Source organism: Euprymna scolopes, chromosome 46, assembly GCF_053919585.1.
Source record: "Euprymna scolopes isolate OS-2025 chromosome 46, ASM5391958v1, whole genome shotgun sequence".
In the NCBI taxonomy this organism is placed as follows: Eukaryota; Metazoa; Mollusca; class Cephalopoda; order Sepiida; family Sepiolidae; genus Euprymna; species Euprymna scolopes.
In genome coordinates, this window is record NC_136527.1 from 20043662 (window position 1) to 20061976 (window position 18315).

Here is an 18315-nt window from a genome sequence, read left to right on the forward strand (position 1 = left end):
AAAATGAGGGTGTTTATTCCGAAAGCCGTTCTTAACATGGAGTGGTTAGGGGGTGTTTATACTACGCTGAGACAGGTCGTAAAAAAAACAAACAAAAAAACACAAAAGAGAAAATGAAAATGAGGGTGTTTATTCCGAAAGCCGTTCTTAACATGGAGTGGTTAGGGGGTGTTTATACTACGCTGAGACAGGTCGTAAAAAAAAAACAAACAAAAAACACAAAAGAGAAAATGAAAATGAGGGTGTTTATTCCGAAAGCCGTTCTTAACATGGAGTGGTTAGGGGGTGTTTATACTACGCTGAGACAGGTCGTAAAAAAAACAAACAAAAAAACACAAAAGAGAAAATGAAAATGAGGGTGTTTATTCCGAAAGCCGTTCTTAACATGGAGTGGTTAGGGGGTGTTTATACTACGCTGAGACAGGTCGTAAAAAAAACAAACAAAAAAACACAAAAGAGAAAATGAAAATGAGGGTGTTTATTCCGAAAGCCGTTCTTAACATGGAGTGGTTAGGGGGTGTTTATACTACGCTGAGACAGGTCGTAAAAAAAACAAACAAAAAAACACAAAAGAGAAAATGAAAATGAGGGTGTTTATTCCGAAAGCCGTTCTTAACATGGAGTGGTTAGGGGGTGTTTATACTACGCTGAGACAGGTCGTAAAAAAAACAAACAAAAAAACACAAAAGAGAAAATGAAAATGAGGGTGTTTATTCCGAAAGCCGTTCTTAACATGGAGTGGTTAGGGGGTGTTTATAATACGCTGAGACAGGTCGTAAAAAAAACAAACAAAAAACACAAAAGAGAAAATGAAAATGAGGGTGTTTATTCCGAAAGCCGTTCTTAACATGGAGTGGTTAGGGGGTGTTTATACTACGCTGAGACAGGTCGTAAAAAAAACAAACAAAAAAACACAAAAGAGAAAATGAAAATGAGGGTGTTTATTCCGAAAGCCGTTCTTAACATGGAGTGGTTAGGGGGTGTTTATACTACGCTGAGACAGGTCGTAAAAAAAACAAAAAACACAAAAGAGAAAATGAAAATGAGGGTGTTTATTCCGAAAGCCGTTCTTAACATGGAGTGGTTAGGGGGTGTTTATACTACGCTGAGTCTCAGCGTCGCTGAGACAGGTCGTAAAAAAACAAAAACAAAAAACACAAAAGAGAAAATGAAAATGAGGGTGTTTATTCCGAAAGCCGTTCTTAACATGGAGTGGTTAAGGGGTGTTTATAATACGCTGAGACAGGTCGTAAAAAAAAACAAACAAAAAACACAAAAGAGAAAATGAAAATGAGGGTGTTTATTCCGAAAGCCGTTCTTAACATGGAGTGGTTAGGGGGTGTTTATACTACGCTGAGACAGGTCGTAAAAAAAACAAAAAACACAAAAGAGAAAATGAAAATGAGGGTGTTTATTCCGAAAGCCGTTCTTAACATGGAGTGGTTAGGGGGTGTTTATACTACGCTGAGTCTCAACGTCGCTGAGACAGGTCGTAAAAAAAAACAAACAAAAAACACAAAAGAGAAAATGAAAATGAGGGTGTTTATTCCGAAAGCCGTTCTTAACATGGAGTGGTTAGGGGGTGTTTATAATACGCTGAGACAGGTCGTAAAAAAAACAAACAAAAAACACAAAAGAGAAAATGAAAATGAGGGTGTTTATTCCGAAAGCCGTTCTTAACATGGAGTGGTTAGGGGGTGTTTATAATACGCTGAGACAGGTCGTAAAAAAAACAAACAAAAAACACAAAAGAGAAAATGAAAATGAGGGTGTTTATTCCGAAAGCCGTTCTTAACATGGAGTGGTTAGGGGGTGTTTATACTACGCTGAGACAGGTCGTAAAAAAAACAAACAAAAAACACAAAAGAGAAAATGAAAATGAGGGTGTTTATTCCGAAAGCCGTTCTTAACATGGAGTGGTTAGGGGGTGTTTATAATACGCTGAGACAGGTCGTAAAAAAAACAAACAAAAAACACAAAAGAGAAAATGAAAATGAGGGTGTTTATTCCGAAAGCCGTTCTTAACATGGAGTGGTTAGGGGGTGTTTATAATACGCTGAGACAGGTCGTAAAAAAAAACAAACAAAAAACACAAAAGAGAAAATGAAAATGAGGGTGTTTATTCCGAAAGCCGTTCTTAACATGGAGTGGTTAGGGGGTGTTTATAATACGCTGAGACAGGTCGTAAAAAAAACAAACAAAAAACACAAAAGAGAAAATGAAAATGAGGGTGTTTATTCCGAAAGCCGTTCTTAACATGAAATTCTGTTTTATTTACCTTTCCTGAACTTTTGACTCCTTTCCGCAGGCACAAATAAATTATGACCCAAGTGATGAAGAGAAAGATGACATTCCGGATGCTTATCGGGCCCAGAGCACCGATCCCGCCGGCTTCGGGCAGACGGAGGATGACATTTCTAAAAACAAAAAAAAAAAAATTCACAGACAAAACAAAAATATGACAGAGTTTAAACCTTTTCTATGCAGAGATTTGTTAGGGTTAGAGTTAGTTCCCTTGACAGACATGCAGTCCCAGCATTGTTGTATAGAGAGAGAGATTGATTAATATTTTTTTTTTATTTATTTATTTTTTTTTTTTAACTCATGTCCCCCCCCCTAACAAAGCAATATCGGCACTTGGACACTTCTGTATATCAGTACAGCCAGGGAAGCCGGCAGCAGGAATGGAATTCCAAAGTCTAGCTGTTTGAGGGAAGAAACTATTAGAATAGAAAGCTTTCTGGCATTTAGGGACATCAAAAGTGAAGGGGTGAGATCTTATTGCTAAGGGGGTTTGTCGGGGATATGTATGTCGAGGGGGTACAAGTGAAACGAGTTCATGAGAACACACTCCATTAAAATATTCATAAAACAGGCACAGCGATGCAACATTGCGGTGATGGGACAGGGGTTGGAGCTTAGTTGATAAAGTGGGACCGATTAGATTGACAACTCTTTTTTGGACTTTATCTAAGAGGGGGAGACTCGTGGTAGATGAGCCAGCCCATATGTGGCAACAATACTCCATGCATGGGCGAATGGTGGCTTTGTAGAGGTACAGGATACTCTCAGGTGTGAGTAGTCTTCTAGCTCGATAGAGGGAACCCACCTTCTTTGCAGCAGCCTTTGCAATGGCCTCTATGTATTTGTTCCAGTTCATATTGCCCGTGAATGTTAGGCCGAGGAGTTTGAAGGAAAAATTCTCAGGTAAGGTGTTATTTGTAATGGATATAAGGGGTTGAAGAGTCGTCTTGTAATTGTTAAAGAAGAGCAGCTTAGTCTTACTAGCATTAAATGTTACCATCCATTTGCGGCCCCATTCCACTATAGTCTTGAGGTAATTTTCTAATGATTCTGTCATTGTCTTAGATTTATGTATATCTGTTCTTCCCTCATGCATATTATAGAGCGTTGTATCATCAGCAAGTATACCCATCTCGGACACAATATTATCAGGGAGATAGTTAATAAATATCAGGAATAATAATGGTCCAGGGATATTATAAAACAGTTACATATGTTACAGAGGTAGGAGATATTGTTCTTATAACGGCACCAGATAAACGTAAAACTTGTATGTATTGTTTTTTTTTGTTTTTTTTTTAGCGGAGGGGAGGGGGCGCCTGGCGTTTCCTGGTCGTAAAATACGGTTAAATATATAATAAGAAAAATAAACGCAACTTGGGTGTCATCTTTTAGTGTTATTAAAGGGAGAAAAAAAAATGCTGCGGGGGTGGGGGCGCGTAAGAAAGTTGACTTTTAAAAGATAGGAGAGAGAAAACGTTATTAAAAAAAAAAAAAAAAAAAAAAAGATGCCATGTGCTGGGCGCGAACTTGCAAAACCCAAGTTCGTAAGCAAACACTATTGATCGGACCAAGACGTCTCCGACGTTATGACGTTGCAAATTTAGATTTTTAAAATGAAACAACGAATCGACCGTTTGCGCATGCGCGATTAAAGTGTGGAAACCACGATTTTTACCTACCCCCCCCACTTCAAACAAAACTACATCTCTACATTAATCGACGATTTTTTTTTTCTGCTTACTCTTTCTAACGCTGTCATAGTCATGTCGGTTAGATGCAGATGACAAGTTTTTAGCGGACATACAAACATACAGACATACAAACACAAGCAACTAAGATTTATATGATAGACTAAAAATAGCGTAGAGAAGGTTTTACTTTAATGAACTGACTATTATACCACTAGCAGGCCGCCCGGCATTGTCCGGTCAAGAATACGCTTTAGTATAGTTTAATTAATGCAAATTTCGTATATATACTCAGTTAAAGTTAAAAGAAAAAAAAATGACTTGTGCCACCACCGAGAATCGAAACCAAAACGTTTAGCTTACGATTGACTTTTTCCTATAATGTTGATAATAGCTATTATGTTACGTATGCTCTTGGGAACGCTGAATCCCAGTGAAAAGAGATAAACAGTGCACACCTTAAGACATGTATATTTGAAGTCAGCACTATGGAAAACCACTATATAGACAGACATACCAAGTTTTTGAGTAATTTTTTTTTTTTATACACAGTGGTCACCACTTATCAAGGCCCGGAAGCCACTCAGGGATAACGGTTATTGCAAGTACATTACGTTAGTGTGGAGATTTCATGAAGTGTTTACTTAAGGGGGCGGTTCATTAGAAATTCGTTAATATTGGACTTGAAGACATCAAAGTTGTAGTCAGGTGGGAAGCAGGCAGACGGAACAGTTCCACAGGCATGCAGTTCTAAGAAAGAAACTTCGTTCATGGAATCCACGTTTTGATTTAGGCACAGATAAAGAGTGGGGGGAAATTTTTCACAGTGGATTCGGCTAGACGGGTGTTTTTTCGTGAAAGATTGGCGAGGGGGGACCAGAGATTGGAGTTCAGACGAGCACCTGCCATGGAAATAATGATAAAACAAGGATAGGCTCGCAACGTCTCTTCTGTGGGAGAGAGGTTGCAGGGTAGAGAAAAGGGCATCCCTCACTAAGCCACGAAGTCTATTTTGTACTCTGTCAAGGCAGGATAGGCTGTTTTTAGCAGCTCCTGCCCAGATATGGCAGCAGTATTCCATCCTTGGACGTACTTGGCTTTTATATAGATAGAGAATTGCATCAGTAGTGAGATATCTTCTGGAGCGGTAGAAGGATCCCACCATCTTTCCAGCGACCTTGGCAACAGACTTTATGTACGTGTTCCATTTCAGATCAGGAGTAAAGGTCAAACCCAGAAGCTTGTCAAAACACGGGGCCTCTCCCAGACGAGAGCCATCCATCCCAATTGATGCCAGATGGGGATCAGAGCGTTTATGATGTAAGGATAGGAGTTTGGTTTAATATGAAAAAAAGAGCTCCAAAAATGCATGTTTTTTTTTTAGCCCTTAAAGTTCCAGAGGGATTCGAACCAGAATTTTGTCAGGGTCACCCATACTGAATTTATATTAAGAATAATGGCCTCCACATTTTGGCCAAGTTTCAGGAAAATCTAATGGATGGATCAAAAGTTATGGGTCAAAACGTGTCATTTTGGGGCATTTTTGACCTCTTTCAAACCCCTGGGGACGCAACGGTAATTTTCGCAAAAAATTGTTTTTTTACTGTGCACAACTATTTAATGAAAAAGCTTTCTGAAGAGTTTCAGGTGAACAGATTCACATGCGTTAAAAACATCTAAGCACAGCTTTAATTCAACACAAAGGACTGAGAGATTTTTTTTTTTTTTTTTTTTTGCGGGGGAAAAAAATAAAGAATTCTTGAATTCTCTAAAGAAAGATTGGTGTTTTTCGTTATCTCCCCTTGTAACAACTTGGACACCAGCGTAAGAAAGTCTGATTGAGAAGTAAGCGCCTCAGGGGAGGGGCATCCTGACCTGCAAAATGATTGTTCGACAAGATACACCTTAATGAGGTCGGTTGGTTGGTTGTTTTACGGCATATCAACCCTTTTCGGGTTATTTAATGCCGAATCCAAAGATTTTGAAGAAAAATGTTTTTAATAGAATATATTTGTTGTTTTCACGTCGGTTTCTATTTAACCCATAGTTGGGACCCTAACAGGTACTACCACTCCGGGGTCAGAGTGAACCTGGGAGCAATGGTAATAAAAGGGTGGCTCCACACTCCCCAAAGCCCACAAACTGGGGCCTCACCACTGGATATAGTTTAAGGTCATATCCAGGACCCCTATTGAGGGACTTTTACTCTCTGCAGGGGGGCAGTCGGCGTATTCTAATGCCCCACCGACAGGGCCACAAAATTTCAGGAAAAACTAATGGACGGTTATTTAGCATTCGTCCCGACTAACGGACGCACGCCACTGAAAACATAGGTCCCTCTCCGATAAAGAAAAGACGGGTTCGAATCTTGCTAAAAATGCAGAAAAGAAATGGTGGGCTTTACTGTCAACATTTATATCAACGTCAAGTGTGGCTCCTCCAAATATGATACGTTGGGTTTGTATTACTGTACACATAGATTCGAAAAAGTTGTCAAAAAACAAATATAGAACAAATAAATGTTATCAAAGGCAAGATAAGTTACTTTTCTACCTAACTGGATATATTTTTTGTTTTTTTATTCAGTGTAACATGTTTATTCAGCTCGAAAAACATGCAGTGTTTACCGATGTATTGGAAAATTCAAAATGGCAGCCGACTCTCTCTCGGAGAGGGTACGTTTGGGAAAAGGTATTATAAATAATAAACTAGACAAAATACTGTTAGAAATTCGCTCAATATATGTTACCGTGACATAAGTTGACATGTATTCGGTTGTTTTCTAAAACAGTATTTTGTCTAGTTTATTATTTATAATACCTTTTCCCAAACGTACCCTCTCCGAGAGAGAGTCGGCTGCCATTTTGAATTTTCCAATACATCGGTAAACATTGTATGTTATTCGAGCTGAATAAACATGTTACATTGAATAAAAACACAAAAAATATATCCAGTTAGGTAGAAAAGTAACTTATCTTGCCTTTGATAACATTTATTTGTTCTATATTTGTTTTTTTGACAACTTTTTCGAATCTATGTGTATAGTAAAACAAACCCGATACGTTAAATTACAAAAAAATTGAAAGCTTTACTTACGTCCAATATTCTTGAGAAGCCGTCGTAAAATTATTAAAACCGCAAAAAGTGAGATTATTCGCCGCTTCGGTGAGATTTGCGCCTTCTAGTAAATCGGGGCAAATTTTTTCATGGATATCTGCATTGAAAATATTCCCGACACTAGACATCTACTTGTCTTCATATTTATAGGTTGACAAAAGTAATCGAAATTGAGGTTAGGCGATATAGATAAAGTCATATGCATGACACTAAGATGGTTGTTAGGAGATATCTCTCCTATGTGTGTAGGAAGAAAAATGTGTAGATGAATTGAGGAAGAAAGATGCGCACAGATGTGGAAACCGATAAAAGGCAGGGGAAGAGACGCGCACATGTGGAAGCCGATACAGGGGAAGAAAGAGACGCGCAGATCCGGAAGATACAGGGGAAGAAAGAGACGCGCAGATCTGGGAGGCGACACAGGGGAAGAAAGAGACGCGCAGATCTGGAAGGCGACACAGGGGAAGAAAGAGACGCGCGGATCTGGAAGGCGACACAGGGGAAGAAAGACGCGCGGATCTGAAAGGCGACACAGGGGAAGAAAGAGACGCGCGGATCTGAAAGGCGATACAGGGGAAGAAAGAGACGCGCGGATCTGAAAGGCGATACAGGGGATGAAAGAGACGCGCGGATCTGAAAGGCGATACAGGGGAAGAAAGAGACGCGCGGATCTGAAAGGCGATACAGGGGAAGAAAGAGACGCGCAGATCTGAAAGGCGATACAGGGGAAGAAAGAGACGCGCAGATCTGAAAGGCGACACAGGGGAAGAAAGAGACGCGCAGATCTGGAAGGCGACACAGGGGAAGAAAGAGACGCGCAGATCTGGAAGGCGACACAGGGGAAGAAAGAGACGCGCAGATCTGGAAGGCGACACAGGGGAAGAAAGACGCGCGGATCTGAAAGGCGACACAGCGGAAGAAAGAGACGCGCGGATCTGAAAGGCGACACAGGGGAAGAAAGAGACGCGCGGATCTGAAAGGCGACACAGGGGAAGAAAGAGACGCGCGGATCTGAAAGGCGATACAGGGGAAGAAAGAGACGCGCGGATCTGAAAGGCGATACAGGGGAAGAAAGAGACGCGCGGATCTGAAAGGCGATACAGGGGAAGAAAGAGACGCGCGGATCTGAAAGGCGATACAGGGGAAGAAAGAGACGCGCGGATCTGAAAGGCGATACAGGGGAAGAAAGAGACGCGCGGATCTGAAAGGCGATACAGGGGAAGAAAGAGACGCGCGGATCTGAAAGGCGATACAGGGGAAGAAAGAGACGCGCGGATCTGAAAGGCGATACAGGGGAAGAAAGAGACGCGCGGATCTGAAAGGCGATACAGGGGAAGAAAGAGACGCGCGGATCTGAAAGGCGATACAGGGGAAGAAAGAGACGCGCGGATCTGAAAGGCGATACAGGGGAAGAAAGAGACGCGCGGATCTGAAAGGCGATACAGGGGAAGAAAGAGACGCGCGGATCTGAAAGGCGATACAGGGGAAGAAAGAGACGCGCGGATCTGAAAGGCGATACAGGGGAAGAAAGAGACGCGCGGATCTGAAAGGCGATACAGGGGATGAAAGAGACGCGCGGATCTGAAAGGCGATACAGGGGAAGAAAGAGACGCGCGGATCTGAAAGGCGATACAGGGGAAGAAAGAGACGCGCGGATCTGAAAGGCGATACAGGGGAAGAAAGAGACGCGCGGATCTGAAAGGCGATACAGGGGAAGAAAGAGACGCGCGGATCTGAAAGGCGATACAGGGGAAGAAAGAGACGCGCGGATCTGAAAGGCGATACAGGGGAAGAAAGAGACGCGCGGATCTGAAAGGCGATACAGGGGAAGAAAGAGACGCGCGGATCTGAAAGGCGATACAGGGGAAGAAAGAGACGCGCGGATCTGAAAGGCGATACAGGGGAAGAAAGAGACGCGCGGATCTGAAAGGCGATACAGGGGAAGAAAGAGACGCGCGGATCTGAAAGGCGATACAGGGGAAGAAAGAGACGCGCGGATCTGAAAGGCGATACAGGGGAAGAAAGAGACGCGCGGATCTGAAAGGCGATACAGGGGAAGAAAGAGACGCGCGGATCTGAAAGGCGATACAGGGGAAGAAAGAGACGCGCGGATCTGAAAGGCGATACAGGGGAAGAAAGAGACGCGCGGATCTGAAAGGCGATACAGGGGAAGAAAGAGACGCGCGGATCTGAAAGGCGATACAGGGGAAGAAAGAGACGCGCGGATCTGAAAGGCGATACAGGGGAAGAAAGAGACGCGCGGATCTGAAAGGCGATACAGGGGAAGAAAGAGACGCGCGGATCTGAAAGGCGATACAGGGGAAGAAAGAGACGCGCGGATCTGAAAGGCGATACAGGGGAAGAAAGAGACGCGCGGATCTGAAAGGCGATACAGGGGAAGAAAGAGACGCGCGGATCTGAAAGGCGATACAGGGGATGAAAGAGACGCGCGGATCTGAAAGGCGATACAGGGGAAGAAAGAGACGCGCGGATCTGAAAGGCGATACAGGGGAAGAAAGAGACGCGCGGATCTGAAAGGCGATACAGGGGAAGAAAGAGACGCGCGGATCTGAAAGGCGATACAGGGGAAGAAAGAGACGCGCGGATCTGAAAGGCGATACAGGGGAAGAAAGAGACGCGCGGATCTGAAAGGCGATACAGGGGAAGAAAGAGACGCGCGGATCTGAAAGGCGATACAGGGGAAGAAAGAGACGCGCGGATCTGAAAGGCGATACAGGGGAAGAAAGAGACGCGCGGATCTGAAAGGCGATACAGGGGAAGAAAGAGACGCGCGGATCTGAAAGGCGATACAGGGGAAGAAAGAGACGCGCGGATCTGAAAGGCGATACAGGAGAAGAAAGAGACGCGCGGATCTGAAAGGCGATACAGGGGAAGAAAGAGACGCGCGGATCTGAAAGGCGATACAGGGGAAGAAAGAGACGCGCGGATCTGAAAGGCGATACAGGGGAAGAAAGAGACGCGCGGATCTGAAAGGCGATACAGGGGAAGAAAGAGACGCGCGGATCTGAAAGGCGATACAGGGGAAGAAAGAGACGCGCGGATCTGAAAGGCGATACAGGGGAAGAAAGAGACGCGCGGATCTGAAAGGCGATACAGGGGAAGAAAGAGACGCGCGGATCTGAAAGGCGATACAGGGGAAGAAAGAGACGCGCGGATCTGAAAGGCGATACAGGGGAAGAAAGAGACGCGCGGATCTGAAAGGCGATACAGGGGAAGAAAGAGACGCGCGGATCTGAAAGGCGATACAGGGGAAGAAAGAGACGCGCGGATCTGAAAGGCGATACAGGGGAAGAAAGAGACGCGCGGATCTGAAAGGCGATACAGGGGAAGAAAGAGACGCGCGGATCTGAAAGGCGATACAGGGGAAGAAAGAGACGCGCGGATCTGAAAGGCGATACAGGGGAAGAAAGAGACGCGCGGATCTGAAAGGCGATACAGGGGATGAAAGAGACGCGCGGATCTGAAAGGCGATACAGGGGAAGAAAGAGACGCGCGGATCTGAAAGGCGATACAGGGGAAGAAAGAGACGCGCGGATCTGAAAGGCGATACAGGGGATGAAAGAGACGCGCGGATCTGAAAGGCGATACAGGGGAAGAAAGAGACGCGCGGATCTGAAAGGCGATACAGGGGATGAAAGAGACGCGCGGATCTGAAAGGCGATACAGGGGAAGAAAGAGACGCGCGGATCTGAAAGGCAGATGGAAGGATGAGAAACAAAATTTTTAACGATATAATAAAGGGTATACAAAATTTTTTAACGATATAATAAAGGGTATACAAAATTTTTTAACGATATAATAAAGGGTATACAAAATTTTTTAACGATATAATAAAGGGTATACAAAATTTTTTAACTATATAATAAGGGTATACAAAATTTTTTAACGATATAATAAAGGGTATACAAAATTTTTTAACTATATAATAAGGGTATACAAAATTTTTTAACGATATAATAAAGGGTATACAAAATTTTTTAACTATATAATAAGGGTATACAAAATTTTTTAACGATATAATAAAGGGTATACAAAATTTTTTAACGATATAATAAAGGGTATACAAAATTTTTTAACGATATAATAAAGGGTATACAAAATTTTTTAACGATATAATAAAGGGTATACAAAATTTTTTAACGATATAATAAAGGGTATACAAAATTTTTTAACGATATAATAAAGGGTATACAAAATTTTTTAACGATATAATAAGGGTATACAAAATTTTTTAACGATATAATAAAGGGTATACAAAATTTTTTAACGATATAATAAAGGGTATACAAAATTTTTTAACGATATAATAAAGGGTATACAAAATTTTTTAACGATATAATAAGGGTATACAAAATTTTTTAACGATATAATAAGGGTATACAAAATTTTTTAACGATATAATAAAGGGTATACAAAATTTTTTAACGATATAATAAAGGGTATACAAAATTTTTTAACGATATAATAAAGGGTATACAAAATTTTTTAACGATATAATAAAGGGTATACAAAATTTTTTAACGATATAATAAAGGGTATACAAAATTTTTTAACGATATAATAAAGGGTATACAAAATTTTTTAACGATATAATAAAGGGTATACAAAATTTTGTAACGATATAATAAGGGTATACAAAATTTTTTAACGATATAATAAAGGGTATACAAAATTTTTTAACGATATAATAAAGGGTATACAAAATTTTTTAACGATATAATAAAGGGTATACAAAATTTTGTAACGATATAATAAGGGTATACAAAATTTTTTAACGATATAATAAAGGGTATACAAAATTTTTTAACGATATAATAAAGGGTATACAAAATTTTTTAACGATATAATAAAGGGTATACAAAATTTTTTAACGATATAATAAGGGTATACAAAATTTTTTAACGATATAATAAAGGGTATACAAAATTTTTTAACGATATAATAAAGGGTATACAAAATTTTTTAACGATATAATAAAGGGTATACAAAATTTTTTAACGATATAATAAAGGGTATACAAAATTTTTTAACGATATAATAAAGCGTATACAAAATTTTTTAACGATATAATAAAGGGTATACAAAATTTTTTAACGATATAATAAAGGGTATACAAAATTTTTTAACGATATAATAAAGGGTATACAAAATTTTTTAACGATATAATAAGGGTATACAAAATTTTTTAACGATATAATAAAGGGTATACAAAATTTTTTAACGATATAATAAAGGGTATACAAAATTTTTTAACGATATAATAAAGGGTATACAAAATTTTTTAACGATATAATAAGGGTATACAAAATTTTTTAACGATATAATAAGGGTATACAAAATTTTTTAACGATATAATAAAGGGTATACAAAATTTTTTAACGATATAATAAAGGGTATACAAAATTTTTTAACGATATAATAAAGGGTATACAAAATTTTTTAACGATATAATAAAGGGTATACAAAATTTTTTAACGATATAATAAAGGGTATACAAAATTTTTTAACGATATAATAAAGGGTATACAAAATTTTTTAACGATATAATAAAGGGTATACAAAATTTTGTAACGATATAATAAGGGTATACAAAATTTTTTAACGATATAATAAAGGGTATACAAAATTTTTTAACGATATAATAAAGGGTATACAAAATTTTTTAACGATATAATAAAGGGTATACAAAATTTTTTAACGATATAATAAGGGTATACAAAATTTTTTAACGATATAATAAAGGGTATACAAAATTTTTTAACGATATAATAAAGGGTATACAAAATTTTTTAACGATATAATAAAGGGTATACAAAATTTTTTAACGATATAATAAGGGTATACAAAATTTTTTAACGATATAATAAAGGGTATACAAAATTTTTTAACGATATAATAAAGGGTATACAAAATTTTTTAACGATATAATAAAGGGTATACAAAATTTTGTAACGATATAATAAAGGGTATACAAAATTTTTTAACGATATAATAAAGGGTATACAAAATTTTTTAACGATATAATAAAGGGTATACAAAATTTTTTAACGATATAATAAAGGGTATACAAAATTTTTTAACGATATAATAAGGGTATACAAAATTTTTTAACGATATAATAAGGGTATACAAAATTTTTTAACGATATAATAAAGGGTATACAAAATTTTTTAACGATATAATAAAGGGTATACAAAATTTTTTAACGATATAATAAAGGGTATACAAAATTTTTTAACGATATAATAAAGGGTATACAAAATTTTTTAACGATATAATAAGGGTATACAAAATTTTTTAACGATATAATAAAGGGTATACAAAATTTTTTAACGATATAATAAAGGGTATACAAAATTTTTTAACGATATAATAAAGGGTATACAAAATTTTTTAACGATATAATAAGGGTATACAAAATTTTTTAACGATATAATAAGGGTATACAAAATTTTTTAACGATATAATAAAGGGTATACAAAATTTTTTAACGATATAATAAAGGGTATACAAAATTTTTTAACGATATAATAAAGGGTATACAAAATTTTTTAACGATATAATAAGGGTATACAAAATTTTTTAACGATATAATAAAGGGTATACAAAATTTTTTAACGATATAATAAAGGGTATACAAAATTTTTTAACGATATAATAAAGGGTATACAAAATTTTGTAACGATATAATAAAGGGTATACAAAATTTTTTAACGATATAATAAAGGGTATACAAAATTTTTTAACGATATAATAAAGGGTATACAAAATTTTTTAACGATATAATAAAGGGTATACAAAATTTTTTAACGATATAATAAAGGGTATACAAAATTTTTTAACGATATAATAAAGGGTATACAAAATTTTTTAACTATATAATAAGGGTATACAAAATTTTTTAACGATATAATAAAGGGTATACAAAATTTTTTAACGATATAATAAAGGGTATACAAAATTTTTTAACGATATAATAAAGGGTATACAAAATTTTTTAACGATATAATAAAGGGTATACAAAATTTTTTAACGATATAATAAAGGGTATACAAAATTTTTTAACGATATAATAAAGGGTATACAAAATTTTTTAACGATATAATAAAGGGTATACAAAATTTTGTAACGATATAATAAGGGTATACAAAATTTTTTAACGATATAATAAAGGGTATACAAAATTTTTTAACGATATAATAAAGGGTATACAAAATTTTTTAACGATATAATAAAGGGTATACAAAATTTTTTAACGATATAATAAGGGTATACAAAATTTTTTAACGATATAATAAAGGGTATACAAAATTTTTTAACGATATAATAAAGGGTATACAAAATTTTTTAACGATATAATAAAGGGTATACAAAATTTTTTAACGATATAATAAGGGTATACAAAATTTTTTAACGATATAATAAAGGGTATACAAAATTTTTTAACGATATAATAAAGGGTATACAAAATTTTTTAACGATATAATAAAGGGTATACAAAATTTTTTAACGATATAATAAAGGGTATACAAAATTTTTTAACGATATAATAAAGGGTATACAAAATTTTTTAACGATATAATAAAGGGTATACAAAATTTTTTAACGATATAATAAAGGGTATACAAAATTTTTTAACGATATAATAAAGGGTATACAAAATTTTTTAACGATATAATAAGGGTATACAAAATTTTTTAACGATATAATAAAGGGTATACAAAATTTTTTAACGATATAATAAAGGGTATACAAAATTTTTTAACGATATAATAAAGGGTATACAAAATTTTTTAACGATATAATAAGGGTATACAAAATTTTTTAACGATATAATAAGGGTATACAAAATTTTTTAACGATATAATAAAGGGTATACAAAATTTTTTAACGATATAATAAAGGGTATACAAAATTTTTTAACGATATAATAAAGGGTATACAAAATTTTTTAACGATATAATAAAGGGTATACAAAATTTTTTAACGATATAATAAAGGGTATACAAAATTTTTTAACGATATAATAAAGGGTATACAAAATTTTTTAACGATATAATAAAGGGTATACAAAATTTTGTAACGATATAATAAGGGTATACAAAATTTTTTAACGATATAATAAAGGGTATACAAAATTTTTTAACGATATAATAAAGGGTATACAAAATTTTTTAACGATATAATAAAGGGTATACAAAATTTTTTAACGATATAATAAGGGTATACAAAATTTTTTAACGATATAATAAAGGGTATACAAAATTTTTTAACGATATAATAAAGGGTATACAAAATTTTTTAACGATATAATAAAGGGTATACAAAATTTTTTAACGATATAATAAGGGTATACAAAATTTTTTAACGATATAATAAAGGGTATACAAAATTTTTTAACGATATAATAAAGGGTATACAAAATTTTTTAACGATATAATAAAGGGTATACAAAATTTTGTAACGATATAATAAAGGGTATACAAAATTTTTTAACGATATAATAGAGGGTATACAAAATTTTTTAACGATATAATAAAGGGTATACAAAATTTTTTAACGATATAATAAAGGGTATACAAAATTTTTTAACGATATAATAAGGGTATACAAAATTTTTTAACGATATAATAAGGGTATACAAAATTTTTTAACGATATAATAAAGGGTATACAAAATTTTTTAACGATATAATAAAGGGTATACAAAATTTTTTAACGATATAATAAAGGGTATACAAAATTTTTTAACGATATAATAAAGGGTATACAAAATTTTTTAACGATATAATAAGGGTATACAAAATTTTTTAACGATATAATAAAGGGTATACAAAATTTTTTAACGATATAATAAAGGGTATACAAAATTTTTTAACGATATAATAAAGGGTATACAAAATTTTTTAACGATATAATAAGGGTATACAAAATTTTTTAACGATATAATAAGGGTATACAAAATTTTTTAACGATATAATAAAGGGTATACAAAATTTTTTAACGATATAATAAAGGGTATACAAAATTTTTTAACGATATAATAAAGGGTATACAAAATTTTTTAACGATATAATAAGGGTATACAAAATTTTTTAACGATATAATAAAGGGTATACAAAATTTTTTAACGATATAATAAAGGGTATACAAAATTTTTTAACGATATAATAAAGGGTATACAAAATTTTGTAACGATATAATAAAGGGTATACAAAATTTTTTAACGATATAATAAAGGGTATACAAAATTTTTTAACGATATAATAAAGGGTATACAAAATTTTTTAACGATATAATAAAGGGTATACAAAATTTTTTAACGATATAATAAAGGGTATACAAAATTTTTTAACGATATAATAAAGGGTATACAAAATTTTTTAACTATATAATAAGGGTATACAAAATTTTTTAACGATATAATAAAGGGTATACAAAATTTTTTAACGATATAATAAAGGGTATACAAAATTTTTTAACGATATAATAAAGGGTATACAAAATTTTTTAACGATATAATAAAGGGTATACAAAATTTTTTAACGATATAATAAAGGGTATACAAAATTTTTTAACGATATAATAAAGGGTATACAAAATTTTTTAACGATATAATAAAGGGTATACAAAATTTTTTAACGATATAATAAAGGGTATACAAAATTTTTTAACGATATAATAAAGGGTATACAAAATTTTTTAACGATATAATAAAGGGTATACAAAATTTTTTAACGATATAATAAAGGGTATACAAAATTTTGTAACGATATAATAAAGGGTATACAAAATTTTGTAACGATATAATAAAGGGTATACAAAATTTTTTAACGATATAATAAAGGGTATACAAAATTTTGTAACGATATAATAAAGGGTATACAAAATTTTGTCACTATATAATAAGGGTATACAAAATTCTGTAACTATATAATAAAGAGTATACAAAATTTTGTAACTATATAATAAGGGTTTACAAAATTTTGTCACTATATAATAAGGGTTTACAAAAATTTGTCACTATATAATAAGGGTTTACAAAATTTTGTCACTATATAATAAGGGTATACAAAATTTTGTAACTATATAATAAGGGTATACAAAATTCTGTAACGATATAATAAAGAGTATACAAAATTTTGTAACTATATAATAAGGGTTTACAAAATTTTGTCACTATATAATAAGGGTTTACAAAAATTTGTCACTATATAATAAGGGTTTACAAAATTTTGTCACTATATAATAAGGGTATACAAAATTTTGTAACTATATAATAAGGGTATACAAAATTCTGTAACGATATAATAAAGAGTATACAAAATTTTGCAACTATATAATCAAAATATAATCAAGAGTAAACCTGGAAAACAGAAAAAGAAATCAATTTAGATGCCATGCAACAATAAAAATATAAAATATTGAAAGAAATAGAATTGGAGGAAAGAGAGTTATGGGAATTACCTACCCAGGGTAAAATTGCCGTGATTATTCTTGTATTCAACGCACCATTTGGTGTTCCATTGATTGTCGCACCTCTCCCAGGGCAGATGACCGTCGATATTTACCAAAGATACGCACATGTAATACACACCGTACATGATAATTGCATTGTAGTAAGTGCAAACCATCAGGGTAATGGAAACTGCTGCTAAACCAACACCTTCAAATGGAAAACGACCAAGTTTCGGAAACATTAAAAATTGATAAACTTTTACATGCATATATATATATATATATATAGTGATGGGACTATTTCAATATTTTTCCCGATTCCGATTCTTTACAAATCTCAAATTATTTAACTATAAGATTGCTATTTCCCTAAATAGCAAAAAAACATAAAATATGCAAATATTTTCCTAAACGTCAAAATACACTTGTGGAGGATGATCCAGCGATTTTAGTTTTACTGGTATTTAAGCCAACACCTTGAAATGAAAAACAACCAAATTCTGGAGACACTAAAAATTGGTAAACTATAAACACAAATATATATATATATATATATATATATATATATATATATATATATATATATATTATATTATATTATATTATATACACGCTGAGGAGGTGTAGGGCTCGGAAACACGCGTGTCCGTAGATTACTGTTAAAAAAAAAATGTATATATGTCCAAATAAAAAATGGGCGACTTTCTAAGAGACACCGGTTCTCC

At 34.3% G+C, this 18315-nt stretch overlaps 1 protein-coding gene across 1 annotated transcript in view; it reads right to left on the minus strand.

The window, feature by feature from the left end:
• Positions 1-18315, minus strand: part of LOC145271278 (sodium-dependent proline transporter-like) — a 161583-nt gene that overhangs the window by 114865 nt on the left and 28403 nt on the right. The window contains exons 4-6 of the mRNA XM_080126832.1: positions 17604-17798; positions 7092-7209; positions 2279-2417 (exon numbers count right to left, since the gene is read on the minus strand). Coding sequence (XP_079982958.1) covers positions 2279-2417; positions 7092-7209; positions 17604-17798 — 452 coding nt within the window. The remainder of the gene's footprint in view (positions 1-2278; positions 2418-7091; positions 7210-17603; positions 17799-18315) is intronic.